The sequence below is a fragment of the Solenopsis invicta genome, chromosome 6 (genome assembly GCF_016802725.1).
Source record: "Solenopsis invicta isolate M01_SB chromosome 6, UNIL_Sinv_3.0, whole genome shotgun sequence".
NCBI lineage: Eukaryota > Metazoa > Arthropoda > Insecta > Hymenoptera > Formicidae > Solenopsis > Solenopsis invicta.
Genome location: NC_052669.1, coordinates 14982063 through 14997800, shown reverse-complemented (window position 1 = coordinate 14997800; position 15738 = coordinate 14982063). Strand labels below are relative to the sequence as shown.

Genomic DNA, 15738 nt, shown 5'->3' with positions numbered 1-15738 from the left:
AAATTACTGCGTATATCATATAAATAAAATTAAATATTTTTACATATGTGAAAATGTAAGACTTATGAATAATTTGTTCAAAGTGAAATTATTCGTGATATTCTTACGTTTCTAGATGTATACATTTTTACATAGTTTTATCTTAAATAGACAGCAATTCACAGAAAATGAATTTTTAAAGCAATGGATACCTAAAGGAAAATGTATAAGTTTTTTTAAATGAAAAAAAAAAAAAAATATATATATATATATGTACATATATAATGTATAAACTTGTTTGATTCATTATGATTACAATTATTTTGTGTAAGAATTGTACGCATATGCCATTATAACAAAATATAAGACATGTATAAAAAGTGGGCGCTTTCTGGCCTCTCTACGTCCCTGTCCAGAAATCGTCCGAAATCCTCTCTCTGAATTTTACGGCCAAAACGTAGCGCGGAAAACGAGATTGGCGAGAGGGGAGTGGAGAGGAAGGTATCCGTAGAGATAACATCGCCGCTCGCTCCGTGTTTGCCACCATGATGCTTTCTCTCTCGAACCGATGGTCTAAACAGACGACGGACAGAGACCGATTGTCCGTCTTTATCTAACTAACGCATCTCTCACTCCTGCACATAGCACGGAGGGGAACCGTAATATCGACATAGCGCTGCTGAGAACCACGAAAACGTAGACATTACCGACGTGGAAAATGGACCTTGGCTACTTAGTTCAAGGTCCATTTTTCGTGAATCACAGAGGCCCTCTCAAAATAAAGTCGCACCTAAAATCGAAGCATGACCGCTCTCAGGTTCCTCTCTGTCCTTGTGTTGCGTGAGAAGCCGGAAGAAAAACAAAAGTGTGCATAAACATAAACTATAAAATAGACTCGACAGGGTCCGGCGTGGCGTACGCACGTACTACAGTCATAGAACAAAAGATAAAAGAAATACGTAGACACGCAGATAACATTAAAAGAAACATTAACAGAATGATAAATTAAAAGTAACATTTGTAACAATATTCACATAAATATTATTACACTACATAATTCCAATGAACAAAACAATATTTGTGTAACATTTTAAAAGACATTTTTTGCAAAAAAAATCTCGGGAATATTTTTTTGAAAATTTCCAAGCGGGCACCCATCCAAGTCGCGACTCCGGTGAACGTTGTTTGACCTCCGTGATTGCTGCGAACTGATTCCTCATGATGACCTGTAAACATCTTATGCTGATATGTATATATTACTGGTAGATCAGGTCAATATACGTTATTGAAAAAATGAAATATGTATAATTAAAGCACAGTATTTATATAAACAAATATAAAATTATAGTTTTTTTTACTAATTTTGCAAATGCAGAATAGCATCTAGAATTACTTTTCTGTTATTTGTTTACATAAAATGCAATTAGAAAATATATATCAATATAATACAATAATTAAATTAAATATGAAAAAATTTTTATTAAGAAAACAATTAAAGACTATTGTTTGTTCATTGGGATGTAGATCGAATTTTTTTCATATATGGACTTATTTCGTCTATTAATATGAATATTCATGTTTCTCAATAATACTACAACTACCCAGATAAACAAACTAAATTCAACACATCGGGCAAATTAATACATTGCATGTATTATTGTAAATTTGCAGGCAATTTGTTGGCTACAGAATTTAACGTAAAACTGAGTCAGCAACAGGAGAGAAAAAACCTAACACCAGTTAATGAAATGTTAAGAGCAAACGTTTATTAATAATAATATATCATGTTGACAGCAAACTGTCGGCTCGTCATGAGTTTGCATTCGTATATGTCATAATAACAGCAATATGTCAACAAAATGATGGCACGTATATCAAAAGTTTGGTAATTGTGCATAATAGGGGACCCATCTCCAATCATGTTGACATTGATATATGTTATAGAGGCAAGGATACGGAACAACTTTTTTAATAAACTAATTGGCGCCTTCGTCTAGTTTTCGAGATATACTTAAAGAAAGAAAAAACAGTTTTTCTTAATTACTTCAGAAAATATTCATTTTATAAAAAAACGTGATAAACAAAGAATTAATCTTGTGATAAGCTTTATAAATAAGGTTTTATACATATTTTACTTAACTCCAATACTTTGGGAGTTATAATCAAAGAAGCATTTTAAAAAAACTCTGACAAATTCAAATTTTTACATGTCGTACAGAGAACGCGTGGGCTCCGCCCCTCCCCCTGCCACCCCTCCTCGTATTTTTTCTAACCTAACTCACCCCGTGGGACCGTCTCAGTCGGTCTACTAATGACGTGGTGGGTGCGGGAGAGGGTGAGCTATAATTTCAAATCTAATATCGCAGCATGATCAATTAGATATCCTTGGCCAAATTACAACTAAAATAGTATTAGGTTAGGCTAGGTTAGAAAAAATACGGGGAAGGGGTGCGGGGGAGGGGCGGAGACCCTCCCCTGCCCAAACATTTACATTTTACGCAAAACTACTCAAAATAAAAAAAAATTATTTTAAAACAGTTTTTCTACTATAACAACTACAGTATTAAAGTTAGGTAAAATATGTATATAACCTTTTTTATGGAACTTATTACAAGCTTCATTTTTTGTTTGACACATATTTTTGTAAAATAAATATTTTCTAAAATAATTAAGAAAAACTGTTTTTTCTTTCTCTAAGTATATCGAAGAAAACTAGACAAGAGCGCCAATTAGTTTACAAGGAAAAGTTGTTCAGTATCCTTGCCTCTATAACATATGTCAAGGTCAATATGATTGGAGGTGGGTCCCTTATTGTGCACAATTACCAAAAGTTTAATATAAAAAGTAGAATATTTGATAAATATTGTTAAAAATTTTAAATTGCAGCTTATTATCGACAATTTGGTGACATGACAGTGTGTAAGACCCCACGCGAACAAGTGAGTGCTGGAGCCACTGCTAGGAGGCCTCGCCGCGGAGATCTTCTCGTGAGTCAAGTGCGGCCACAGGCATTATATTTAGGCGCCACCGCGGCCGACTCCCCGATTCATACCAAGGTTCATACTTTAGTGAGTCTTTAAGAGCTACATGTTGTAACATCGAGGAAAATACTCTCTTTTTTTCTTTTAAAACATGACGTGTGTATGGAACACTGTTCCACATAAAATTTTATATTTTTGGTGCAGAAATTCTGATTGATTTGGATTACTTTTCTTTTAATCGGTTTTAATCGCCTATTTTCGACAGGAAAGCATCTTAAGACTATATTAATATTCTAGTGAAAGAATTTTGCAAATATTGCAACAGATATATACAAATTTCTTGCAAGAATTTAACTGCAAAATAATCTTTCAGAAGAATTGAGTATAATGAGAAAGCAGATCATAACGTTCTGTTGGCAGAATCTTTCAAGAATCTGCTGCAAGATTTACTGCAGTCTTGCAGAAAATTAGTGAAAACCTACTAAGGTAGTAATCAAATTGCCGACAACAAAGCTTCACGTGTAGATATCATGTATGATGATGACTTGCTGACATTTTGATATCAAATACATCAGTTGAATGTAGTGCACGCATGATAACAATTTGCTGGTAATTTGTTGAATTTAAATAAAGATTTTAATGACGTCAGAACAATAGACAGTTTGTAGAAACACCTTGGTTCTAATGTGATGAAATTGAATGCGGAATAAGTGACAGCAAAATGTCATCTAATTACGGTCATTTGTCTATCAGGGTGTACTTAATTCTTGCCGCTTGCATTGGATTCTAAATAACTGGTATTAATGTATTAATATAAAAATCATATTAATTTTTATATTAGTATTATATTTATGTTATGTTTATGATTAAAAAATTAAAATATTATATATTCATGTTAAAATAATGATATATAAGAATACAATTCAATAACTTGTCCTATTTACAAGAATATTTTATTTTTTAATGTTATATAATTATGTTTAGTATGTCTATTAAAATAAAATTAAGTAATGTATATATAAATATGTTGTTATAGCCTAGCAATAACGTAAGGCATGGCAACCGAATAAGGTTACCAGGCCACATAAATGTTAAAATTAAGAAATACGCAAAGCATGACAACCAAATGAGGTTATCAGGCCACGAATGTAAAGCATTTTCGCAACACGGAGCCCAAAATCCCGAAAACCCGTGGACTACTTGGACTAACCGTCACGAAAATGTTGACGAACGATTGCGCCAAGCAACGGCTTAACGCAATCATCCTTGTACAAAAGGAGCGCGCAAACGACCAAACGACGGAGAATAATCTGTGAAGTCGTGCGAGCAACCGGGTGTCGCGTCGTATCCGCAACTACATTAAGTGTACCTACGTTGTGATCGACTGTGAGTGCAAATACATCTATTATCTGAAGCCAAGTAGACTCTATCATTCTGAACTTCTTCCACCGGACTTCGAATTTCCTGGTGTCCGCGAGCTTAGGCTCGCCTCGTATGTTAGCCGTACAACAATGTAGTATTTAAGTTAATATATTAAATAAAAAAGTAAAATAAACTTTTGTTGCATTACATTTCAAGTTTAATTTTTGAATGCCTGTTTTTCGAGATAATTTCGTGTAACAACGTGGCTAAATCATAAAGAGGGCTGTCGATAGATGAGATTATTCTATGTGGCACACCAGGTTTGTGAACTTTCAAGAGACCATACGCCCTCGGGAGATTGCCATCGCTGCAAAACACCTTTTTATAAGTAGACTCTGTGATGTATTTTTTGTTCTTGAAAAATTGAAAACAAGAATCATTGAACATCGTAACCATATTAAGTGGAATACCAACAGTCACTACGTAATCAGCGAACACAGACTGAATTTTAACCATGACTTTGATTAGGAGAACATAAAAATCTTAGATGAGCGTTTTTTGGACAGGCGACTAACATCAGAAATGTTACACATATAATCACAAAATAACAGCCTTAATTTGCAAACAGATACTGATTGTTTACATCATGCATATCTCTCATTACTTAACAAATTGTAACAGAATTAATAATTTATAATATTAGACTCTTCCCTGCTTAAAATGTCAGATAGAAAACGAAAGAAAAATTTCTTTTCCTTTTTAATCGTGTTTCTGATTCCTGATTTTCATAAGTGGCTTAATATTTTAACGGTAGAAATTCAATGTAATATTGCTAGAATATTTCACATATCGTACAAATAAAAATCTATGAGACTGTTACAAATAATTGTGCATTATGTTTTATGAGAACTTTATTAATAATAGGATTTCATATCTTATAATAATGTTTCAACAAGACTCTATGGAAAACTATCCGAAATTAAAGAATTAAAAAGCTCTTGTATTTAAAAAGATTCTTATCCATTTCAATCGTTTTTTTGATTCCTGATTTTCATAAGTGGCTTAATGTTTCAACGGTAGAAATTCAATGTAATATTGCTAGAATATTTCACATATCGTAGAAATAAAAATCTATAAGACTGTTACAAATAATTGTGAATTACACGCAGAAAATTTTTCTCGAAAATACAAGCATACACGAAGAAAGTAAATACCATACTAATCTTGCACGGCTAGGATATAGTCATAATATGCAAAAGATTTCAAGAAAGTATAGGAAATTTAGAGAGCAAAGAATAAAACTATACGCAGAAATATATATTTCTATCAAGTATGGGACTTTTTCGAGAGCGCGTTTTACCATACGTAGAATGCACGTAAAAGAAAAATTACCATACTAAATATGTCTTCTCTCCATACTATGTTGCAATATGTATAATTGCCTTAATGGCAATAAAAATACTGAGGATAATTAAATTATATATATATAAATACTTATATATATATAAATATAAATACACACTTTTCAATGATAATTTCATTTATTTGGTATTTCTTTAAAACCATTTTTTAACAATATAAATTTCGCTTTCACTAAGCCTAACGCAATGTGTTACAACAGAATTAAATAAATTCTTCTTAGTTAAATAAACCCACTCAAAACAAGTATTATCATAAATTTTGTAGGATTGTACATGTTCATCTAGATAGCACTGTAACATTCTTTTAGTTAAAATAACAAATTTTGTTCTTTATTAATAATAATAGTGTGCACAAAATAAAAATCTACTCCTTCTTCGTTGAATGTAACGATAATGGCTCTTTTGTTAATAATATTATTGTTGTAACATATCCACTTAGCAATTAATATGTTAAATTCTACTTGAAAAGGTGTAATACGAGTACAATTATTAACAAAAGGTATTTCGCGTACATTCTTTTGGGCAACTGGTCCAAGAGTTAACAAATGGCAGGATGAAATATTATATTGCAACCTGTAGTTTAAAAGCAGTTGGTGTTTTATAGCTATTGTTGAAATATTTGCTCGACTATTTGTAGCTTGGGATGTTTTTTTTCCTTCTTTATGTTTACCTTCGTATCGCATACAATTAGTTTTCCATAATACACCGACAAGCTTCATTATTCGAGCATAATGAATTAAAAAGTGATGTTTCGGTTTTATCTTGCCTGGGAATTGGTTATTTAATAAAGTTAAATATTCATTAATAATAGTGTCTAATAAATGATACGTTTCACAATGAACTCTTGAACTAGTTGTAATGTCGATTATTTGCTTTAAAAGAATAACAAGCTGCCAACATTCGTCTTCCTGTGGAATAAAAGAGCCGATAATTAAACAAAAATGCCTTACTAATAACAACATTTCGGCAGAACTCATTATGATTGCTTTATTTTTTAAGTTTTGTTCTGTGATTTCCACAGGTTTATTAATATTATGTTTGTGACTGTATCGAAATGATCTTATTCTAGTATTAACATCTATTAAAGTTAAGTATTTCTTAGCAATAAAATAATTTAGAAATAACGCCAAATCGTATCTGCATACACCTTCTAAAATGTCATGCATAACATCTACACCTAAATTTTTTGTAACGTGAAAATAATCTAAATCATTGAACACACACTGACTAACTATACCAGATTTACTCACATCCTTTAATGCCAAAAGTGAAGTATAATTATCTACATTACAGAGAATGCACATACGTTCATTTAAGAAATCACAAATACATTTTCTATTAATTAGACAGAATCGACAAAAAAATGTAGCATTGAAACTTTCCACGAAACCAAAAATAGAATGAACACCCAAATTGTCTCCCACGACTAAAGAAAAAACAAAATATACTTGCTTGTTTCCATCTTTATGTTTAATTGTTATACCTTCTGTTTGTAGGTAATGCAACTCGTCAATTGCTTTTTGAAAAACACTTCTATTGCCAAACATTTGTCAATCAAGTGAGTTAAATAAAAGGAACAGAAAGATATTCTCTAACTTTGATTGCATGTAAGGAGGTAAACATGGTATAGTTACATAAACTGCGCCACACTTAGATAAGCCTCTATGAGAGCCTAACACATTATTATTCTCATAATCATCAAAAAATAAAAAAATAGGATAAACAATCTTTCCTATGAAATGCGAACTTATCTTTTCCCAAAGAGATCCCTGAACAAAATTTTCTATAATATTGTTATTTGATCTCAGCGATTGGTAATATCTTAATGTTTCGTCAAAAAGATTTGGGATTTCAAATATTTTTTGAAAAACTTTGCGAAGAGGAATAAACTGTGCATACACTGAAATACTTTGAATAATATTTACGCCATTCTTTTCTCAGAATTCTTCTCTTTCTCCGATTAAATATTGTTCAGGAAGTATAAATGTATCATAGCATTTTAACAATTTAAAAAAACGCCATTCGCTTTTACAATCCGTGAAAGGATCACTAAAATCTGCGAATACTTCTTTAATAGCAGATATTGAATCTAAACTTAAATTAAAAGTTTCAAGTCGATTTAATAAATGTTTTTCTAGTAAAAGTAAATAATTGTCGATGAGATTTCCTGTACTTCTCACAATATCATTTATCCTAACACGAGGTACGTCTAAATAAGTGTATAATTTACTTGTGAAATTAATAATTTCTTTATGTTCCTCAAATTTTACGTTTGTCGCTTCACTAGTGTGGCCATCGTTTTGTGGAATGTCGAAAAATAAATCGTCTTCTAAATCAGTTTCAATATCAGAATCAGACTTAATTTGTATGGGATCTATTATATACTCCACATTTTCACATTTTTTATCTTCATAATGTTGTATACGTTGATTTGTTCCCACCGTTAAGACTTTATCTATTGCATCTATAAAATCCGCGTTTTGATCATATTGTTTTATAGTTTGGTTATTATATGTAATATTAGTCTCTGATAAATGTTTGTTATATCTATGTTTCTTAAAAGAATCAAATATAGCAAAAGATCTGCTGCAATTATTATCGTTACATCTATATATTTTTAATAAAGGATGGAATTCTTTGTAATGATTTAGAAGCGACTTATTATCGAAACATAAAAATGTACTACAAATATAGCACCGAAACATCTTATTAACGATTGCACATGAAATGATATTTATGTTCGGAAAAATTATGTTGCAACTAAACGCTCCATTTCTGCGTTAACGCGACCTAACAAAACGTTTAATGAGTTGTTACATTTCTCTTGTAAGTGAATATCGAAACCAGATTTTTGTAAAAATATCCAAAACGTTTCTGCATATGTTGGATACTTGCAATCAACAGCAAAGAATATCTTGAAAGTTAATTCAATAGCTTGCAAACATGAATCCACCTTAAACTTTTGGTCGTTTACAATCACGTATGATGATTCGATGTTTACTAAAGGTCCAACTATAAGAGGTGTCGGTTGAAAAGTATCTTTGTTTCTTTGCAGTCTTCTCTTCAAATCATATAAAGCACGATCCAAATCAGCAACAGTCTATATAAAGTAGTAATTCGAACTAAAATACTATTCATACTCATAAAAGATTTAATATTTATATATATTTTATTTTTTTATTTAAATACCTGCACATGTAACATAAACGCATCTCTACATTCTTGTAACGTTAACTTTCTGATGCTGTTTTCACTATCCTGCTCACAGTTCGTATTTCTTTTCCTTTTATAACCTCCTGCTCTACGAGATTCGATAAGAATCGGAAGTAAATAAAAAATTACCGCATCTTGTTTATCTATTAAAAAAAGAAAAATTTATAACTAATCCACTAATTAAACACGAACATTTTAATAATACAATTTTAATGCAATGGTAAAATGTCTATACTAGAAGATATTGCTGGTAAAATAGATATAAGAGCTGTATCTGAAACACTGAGGCGTTTATTCAATTGCTGTAGTTGGTCAATAATAACTTTTTTAATAATATTCCACCTTTTAGGAAATATCGATTCTTTTTCGGGATACTGTCTGTTAAAGTCTTCTACGAGCTAGAAATTTTGTAATAAGGTTATTAGCGCGTATGTATGTGCGTGCGTGCGTGCGTGTGCGTGCGTGCGTGCGTGCAAATGTAACAGATAGAAAGAAAGAGAGTCAAGTAACAAATATACGTGTCTCAAAATGAAGTTAATTATAATAATATAATCGCAAAAAAATAATTTTACAGAATTATATAACAAAAATAGTTTTATAGATAACGTTTTGCTCTATATCGATACTTTAACGTAGGCCTATGGCCGAGTTGCTCATTTTTGTCCATTTCAGCGACGACCATCCCCATTCCTTTCATTTCTCCTCATTTTGTAGCATCTAGACTCCTCTCGGAGACATACGCGTGATATGAGGGATGTTAAAGTCACAAATTGCATGTCAATTTGGCGCATGTCGCCACGTGTGCTGCTCACTGTTAGAAATGTTTTATTATTAATAATATTGATAATAATGATGACAATAATACATTTCTAACACTGAACAGTATGCGTGGTGACATTGGCATGCAATTTGTAACTTTAACATCCCTCATATCACGCGTATGTCTCCGAGAGAAGTCTAGATGCTACAAAATGAGGAAAAATTAAAGAAGTGGTTATAACCGTCGCAAAACTGGACGAAAATGGGCAACTCGGCCATAACCCTGTTTTAACTCTTACCAGATGTTGTCCTTTGCTTAATTGAAGACAAGGAAACTTATTAAAATATTCAAGTACATTTAGTTTGTCTTGCATTAATAACTTGTTCCTAGCCCTATATGTATTATTCCAATATTCACACACTTGCTCCCACGGTTCTGTGTGGTGGAATAACCATTGCAGTTTGTCTTCTGTAGTATAAAAATTATATACAGTCACGTGTAAAATGGTCAATGTCATATTAATATTAGGATAGTACCATCTATTTCAGTCTGTGCATATGTCTCTTGTATGGATTTGGAAATTGATCGCTGAAGGAGTATTCCTTGTTTTCTTAAATCTCCTTTTATATAATTATAATGTTCCCAGAGCTTACCACTTGCCTGTATACGAACACCATTCTTACATGTAAACGGCGTATAATATGTGTAACAAGACTCTCCTTTAAATATTTTAACAATGTCTCCTGCTAATTTTTGAAACCGAGAAGTTGTTATACTGCAAGTAAAAAAATAATTGTGAAATAGCTCAGGGAAACTTTGTTTTGAAGAAACAAAATATATTTAACACATATATACATACATACATATATATATATATATATATATATATATATATGTATATATATATATATCATATAATATTATTGTATAAGAAGTATTAATATAAGATACTAACACAAAATTAGTTAATTTGTCTGCTACTGAGATTTTTGATAATATTCTGTCTTTCTCTCCTTTGATAATGAGTCGTACTAATCGAGAACGCAGTACAGAATTAAGGGTTTTATTGTTATTATAGTATGCAGATAATATAATTTTACCTTCGCTGGTTTCTTGCAAGTACCTTTTCAAATTCTGTAATTAATATAAATTAATATTATTACAATATAACATTATATAGTAATTGTGCATATATACAGAAAAATATCCATTGTAAAGCCAAGAAAAACAAATTACTTGGTTTGTTTATTTGTTTTAAGCAATAGTTTTAGAATTGTTTATTAATTTGAATATAACAACAGCTTTTGTGATATACGAAAAAATTCGCAAGTATATAATATGGTCATCGTAAGTATCACATTTATTTAAAATAAAGTCTACTACGTATATCAAGGTATTGTTCTAAACATGTATAGCTAATGTTATATATATTTGAATGTATGTTGAAATTAAGAAAATATTCTTCGTTGAACAAGACTATTACTTAAAACAAATATATGAATCATGTTCTTTGTTTTTCTTTGCTGCACGATGGATATTTTTCTGTGTGTACATATATATTAATGTGTGTGTGTGTGCATGCGTGCGTGCGTGCGTGCGTGTGTGTGTGTAAATATACGTACCGATTCACTGTTCTCATTACTAACTTGTACATTTTTTTCGGTCAACTCACTACTATCACTACTTGAGATACTTGCATCCTCTAATAGTATGCATGTTGTGGGTTGGGGTCGTTGGAGTTGACTATCATTGCAAAGGTATGAAGATGAAAGCTTCGATGGAAAAATAAAGCCTTGTGCATTACTACAAGATGCAGTATCTAAATTGACTACTTCTGGTAGCTATAAATAAAAATTATATGTATTTTACTTATTTCAAAATAACAAAAAACTATACATAAATAGTAGAAAAAATATATATTAAGATACACGGTAGTTGCTCGCGCCAAGTGTAAGTGCAACGCGATATTCTTACACAGCACTAACCTCCAAAGAACGTTTACGTCATAAGGGTATTCCAAGAGCGTTTGGAAGTTAGTGCTATGTGAATTCTTGTAACATATAATCTTCTTAAAAATAATTTTAATTATACAGCGTTCGGCAATGCAAATCCGAGGCGTCGAAAGTGCTTTTAACCTCGAAAATCGTTCGGCAATTCACATCTCGGTTCTTTGATTGGTTAAGGATTACGTGATTCAAGCTCTCTCTGCTAGCTCGCATCTAAGATTTGCAATGCCGAACGCAACAAATATTGGATGAGACTTTTCTTACCTCGTACTTATCGCTGGTATCGTTATACATTGCGCTCCTCACTTCACACTTCACATACACGAGATTAACGATCGTGCGCAGTCCGCGTGTCCGCGGTTACTATCGCATTTCTATGAAGAACATAGATTATTGCCAGATACACAACGAATATTTCTATACAGCTCACAGTAGGTACCACTCTAGATTATTTTTTTTTCTTATACTGTCTTAAGAAACAACGCGCAATTCAAGCTACAACGTCGAATATACACATATTAGTATGGGACTTTTTTACTTTCTTCATATTTCCTTGTTAGTATGGCAAATTTATTTACCTTTAGGTTACAAGATGTATCTAACCAAACTATTACTTTTCTATTGTCATATATTAATTTCCGGTTGAATACGCGTATATCCTACCGGTGCGATGCAAATCTAGTAAATTTTATTATGAGCATTGTACATTATTCGAGAAAAATTTTCTGCGTGTATGTTTTATGAGAACTTTACTAAGATTTCATAAGATTTCATATCTTATAATAATGTTTCAACAAGACTTTATGCAATGCTATCTTAAATTAAAGAATTAAAAAGCGCTTATAGTAAAAAATATTCTTTTACATTTTTATCGTGTTTCTGATTGTTCATTTTCGTAGATGAGTTAATATATTAACGATAAAAATGTAATGTAACGTCACTAAAAGATTTCACATACGAAACAAATAAAAAACTGTAAGATTATTACGAATAATTATATATCATATTTTATGAGAATTTTACGAATAAGATTGCGTATCTTATAATAAATGTTTAAAGAAAACTTTATGCAATGCTATCTAAAATTTCTTTTGTTTTTAATATAATCACTAATTGAATGAAAAATTGTATATTATTCTATCAAGTTCTATCTGCTCGTCCAATATACCTATCGTTTTCTATACAAACTTTCTTATTTTTTTCAATATAATCTTGTTCTGAATAAAAAAGAGTAAGTGATCCTATCATATGTTTATCGTATTCTATCTGTCCGTTCAAAATGTATACCTATCGTTTTCTATCCAAAATTTCTAATTTTTTCAATGTAATCCTTTTTTAACTGAAAAAGAGTAAACGCTCCTATCATATTTGTTGAGAATAGGCGGGGGACCAGGCAACTGAGACGACGAGATACAGATCTTAGGACGTTAGCTTTATTATCGTGTGCGCGTACAAGTACGTGTAGCGAGAGTAGCAGAGTGTGGTTTATGTATATAAGAGAGCGTAAGGCTTAGAGGGCGAACAGCATGGTTCGCCGTTCAGGTGCTACGGTCGCCTGGTGATAAAAACGCGGGATGAAATCCTAACACTCCCCCTCGAATGTAGCGCCGTTCTTATCTTTCGCCATCCTCCTCATTCCGATCAGTTTCAAGCACCGGTAATGTTTGTCTCCGGGTAGCCCCTTAGTGAGGAAGTCTGCCGGCATCTTATCTGTGGGTAGGTGCTCGATCTGCAATTGGCCTTCACGAACTGCGTCCCTTACAAAGTGGTGCCTGACATCGATGTGTTTTGATCTGGCATGGAAGGTATGACTTCGTGCCAAGAGTTGCGCACCTCGATTGTCGTTCATTACTCGGATCGTTTCAGAGTTGAGTAGTCAAAGTTCCAATACAAATCTTTGCAGATATAAAGCCTCCCTTGTAGCCTTAGTTAACGCCATATACTCCGCTTCTGTAGATGAGAGAGCAACGGTACGTTGTTTTCTGGACTCCCAGCTCACTGCAGCGTTGTTTAGAGTAAATACGAATCCGGTGTAGGATTTACGATCTACTGGACACCCGGCCCAGTCTGCGTCCACGAATCCCTCCAGAGTTCCTATGCCTTTAGTGTAGGTGATTGTGAAGTCCATGGTCCCCTTTAGATAGCGTAGGACGCGTTTCGCTGCCCTCCAGTGCTGTTCAGTGTGGCATTGAATTGGCCGAGACTGTTGACGACGTGGGATATGTCCGGTCTCGTTGCGATAGCCAGGTAGTTTAAAGCACCAATAAGTTCCTGGTAAGGCCTCGCTTCCGGGGTCTCGTTTGGGGACTCGCCAGCGGATTTGTCGAGTTTTACGCCTATTTCGATAGGAGTCTGGACGGGGTTGCAGTTCTTCATTCCGAAGCGTGAGAGAAGTTCTCGGATGTAACCTGACTGGGAAATTGCGATGTAGTCGTCACCTCTGGTAATCTCGATTCCCAGACAACAGCGTGCATTCCCCAGATCTCTAACCTTGAAATCCTGTAACAAACCTTTTTGAACAATGTTAAAGTCCTTATCTTTACGATAGAATATCAAAATGTCGTCTACATAGACTAAGACCAACACAGGGTTTCCCCCTCGTTTGAGGTAATAGACGCACGGATCTGCGTTCGTTGGCGTAAAGCCTAGAGAGTTAAGTTTTTTGTCTAATTTCTTGTGCCACTGACGACCGGCCTGCTTCAAACTGTAGAGGGCTCTTTGCAGTCGACAAATTTTGTCTCCTCCTTTGATTTGATCCAGCATCTTCTTCGCTCTATTTCCTGTGGTGTTTTTGCTTCCCCTGCGAAGAACGATCTCCTTCAGACTTTCTGTAAGTCGGTTGGGCAGCTCCATATAAATTTCCTCATCGATGGTGCCGTTTAAGTAGGTAGTCGTGATGTCAAGCTGATGTACTTTCAGGTTGTGCCTGATTGCAAGAGCGAGCAATAGGCGCATGGATCCCAGACGAGCGACAGGAGCGAAAGTGTCTTGATAATCAAATCCGGGTCGCCGCGTAAATCCTTTTGCGACGAGCCGTGCTTTCCTCCTTTCGATACATCCGTCTGTACCGTACTTGTTTCTTAGAACCATTCTACATCCGATGATGTGATGATTCTTGGGTTGTTCGACTATTCGCCATGTGTCGTTTTTTATTAAGCTTTCAGTTTCGTTGATGATGGCGTTCTCCAATTCTTCCTTGTTTGGTCCACTCATCGCCTGCTGATAGAGAATTTCTGATGATATGCTTGTCAAGTTTGCCTCCGGTATGTCTGTGTCGACTATTTCCTCAGAATCCGAAGCGCAATTGGTGTCTCCCTCTCCGCTAGTTCCTGGTTGGTTTTCTTCCTGTAGGAGTTGATAAAGCTTTCGCGGGCGACCTGGTCTTTCTGTAAGAAGCTTTTTGGGTCTTCCCGGGCCTCTCTGAAGTGTACTCGTGGGAGTTCCATAATTTTCGTTGTTTTCCTCAGCCGTGGCGAGTTCTTGTTGTCCGTCTCCTGACTCTTCATCACTTTCAGGATCTATGTGAAATTCACAGTGTACGGGTGTCTTCTTCGGAGTATCAACTGTTTCTCGGTCATGGTCTGATAATTCCGTGGGGTTTCCGGATTCTTTTACAGTTTGATTTTCATCAAGGAACTTCACTTCGCGCGTTATGACCACTTCTGTTTATTTGGGATCCACACTCGATAGCTCCTGGATAGTTCGTCGTATCCGAGAAAGTTGCACCTTACTCCTCGCATGTCGAGTTTTCCTTTCCCGGGAACCTTGTCGAGTGCGTAGCCTATTTCCCCGAAAGTCCGTCTGCTTTACGTTTGGACGTTTTCCGCGCCATAGTTCAAAAGGCGTTTTTCCATCTATCGCCTTCGTGATGCATCTATTTCTAATGTAGCACGCCGTGGCTACGGCCTCGGCCCAAAAAGATATGGGGAATTCTGATTGCGTCATTAAGCAGCGCGCCATTTCCATGAGAGTGCGGTTTTTTTTTTCGGCCACCCCGTTTAATTGGGGCGTGTATG

The 15738-nt window shown here is 34.0% G+C and overlaps 1 protein-coding gene and 1 long non-coding RNA gene across 7 annotated transcripts; one reads left to right on the top strand and one right to left on the bottom strand.

The window, feature by feature from the left end:
• The first annotated feature begins 451 nt into the window (after nt 1-451).
• Nucleotides 452-1687, top strand: LOC120358041. The gene is made up of 2 exons (XR_005575004.1): nt 452-990; nt 1651-1687. It is a non-coding gene; the product is annotated as an uncharacterized LOC120358041 (long non-coding RNA).
• Nucleotides 1688-5844: 4157 nt separating this feature from the next.
• On the bottom strand, nt 5845-12412 carry LOC113004589. 6 transcript variants are annotated; one of them, XM_039450523.1, is made up of 10 exons: nt 11987-12412; nt 11339-11557; nt 10817-10850; nt 10672-10747; nt 10253-10491; nt 10015-10184; nt 9192-9354; nt 8933-9099; nt 8697-8843; nt 5845-6651 (listed from the first exon to the last, which is right to left on the bottom strand). In XM_039450523.1, exons 1-10 carry the CDS (start codon nt 12014-12016, stop codon nt 6052-6054), a joined length of 1845 nt encoding a protein of 614 aa, XP_039306457.1. In that variant the 5' UTR covers nt 12017-12412; the 3' UTR covers nt 5845-6051. The 6 variants fall into 6 exon arrangements, with proteins under 6 accessions (XP_039306457.1, XP_039306458.1, XP_039306455.1 ...); XM_039450524.1 differs by having other exon boundaries at nt 11363-11557; XM_039450521.1 differs by having other exon boundaries at nt 10672-10850.
• Nucleotides 12413-15738: the final 3326 nt, after the last annotated feature.

Coding starts and splice junctions, on each gene's coding strand:
- LOC113004589 (XM_039450521.1), bottom strand. CDS start 12,016: ATGTATAACGATACCAGCGATAAGTACGAG. Junction 9,355..10,014: donor TAAGCAAAGGACAACATCTG/GTAAGAGTTAAA, acceptor CAAAATTTCTAG/CTCGTAGAAGACTTTAACAG. Junction 6,652..8,696: donor TAAACGACCAAAAGTTTAAG/GTGGATTCATGT, acceptor TTTATTCCACAG/GAAGACGAATGTTGGCAGCT.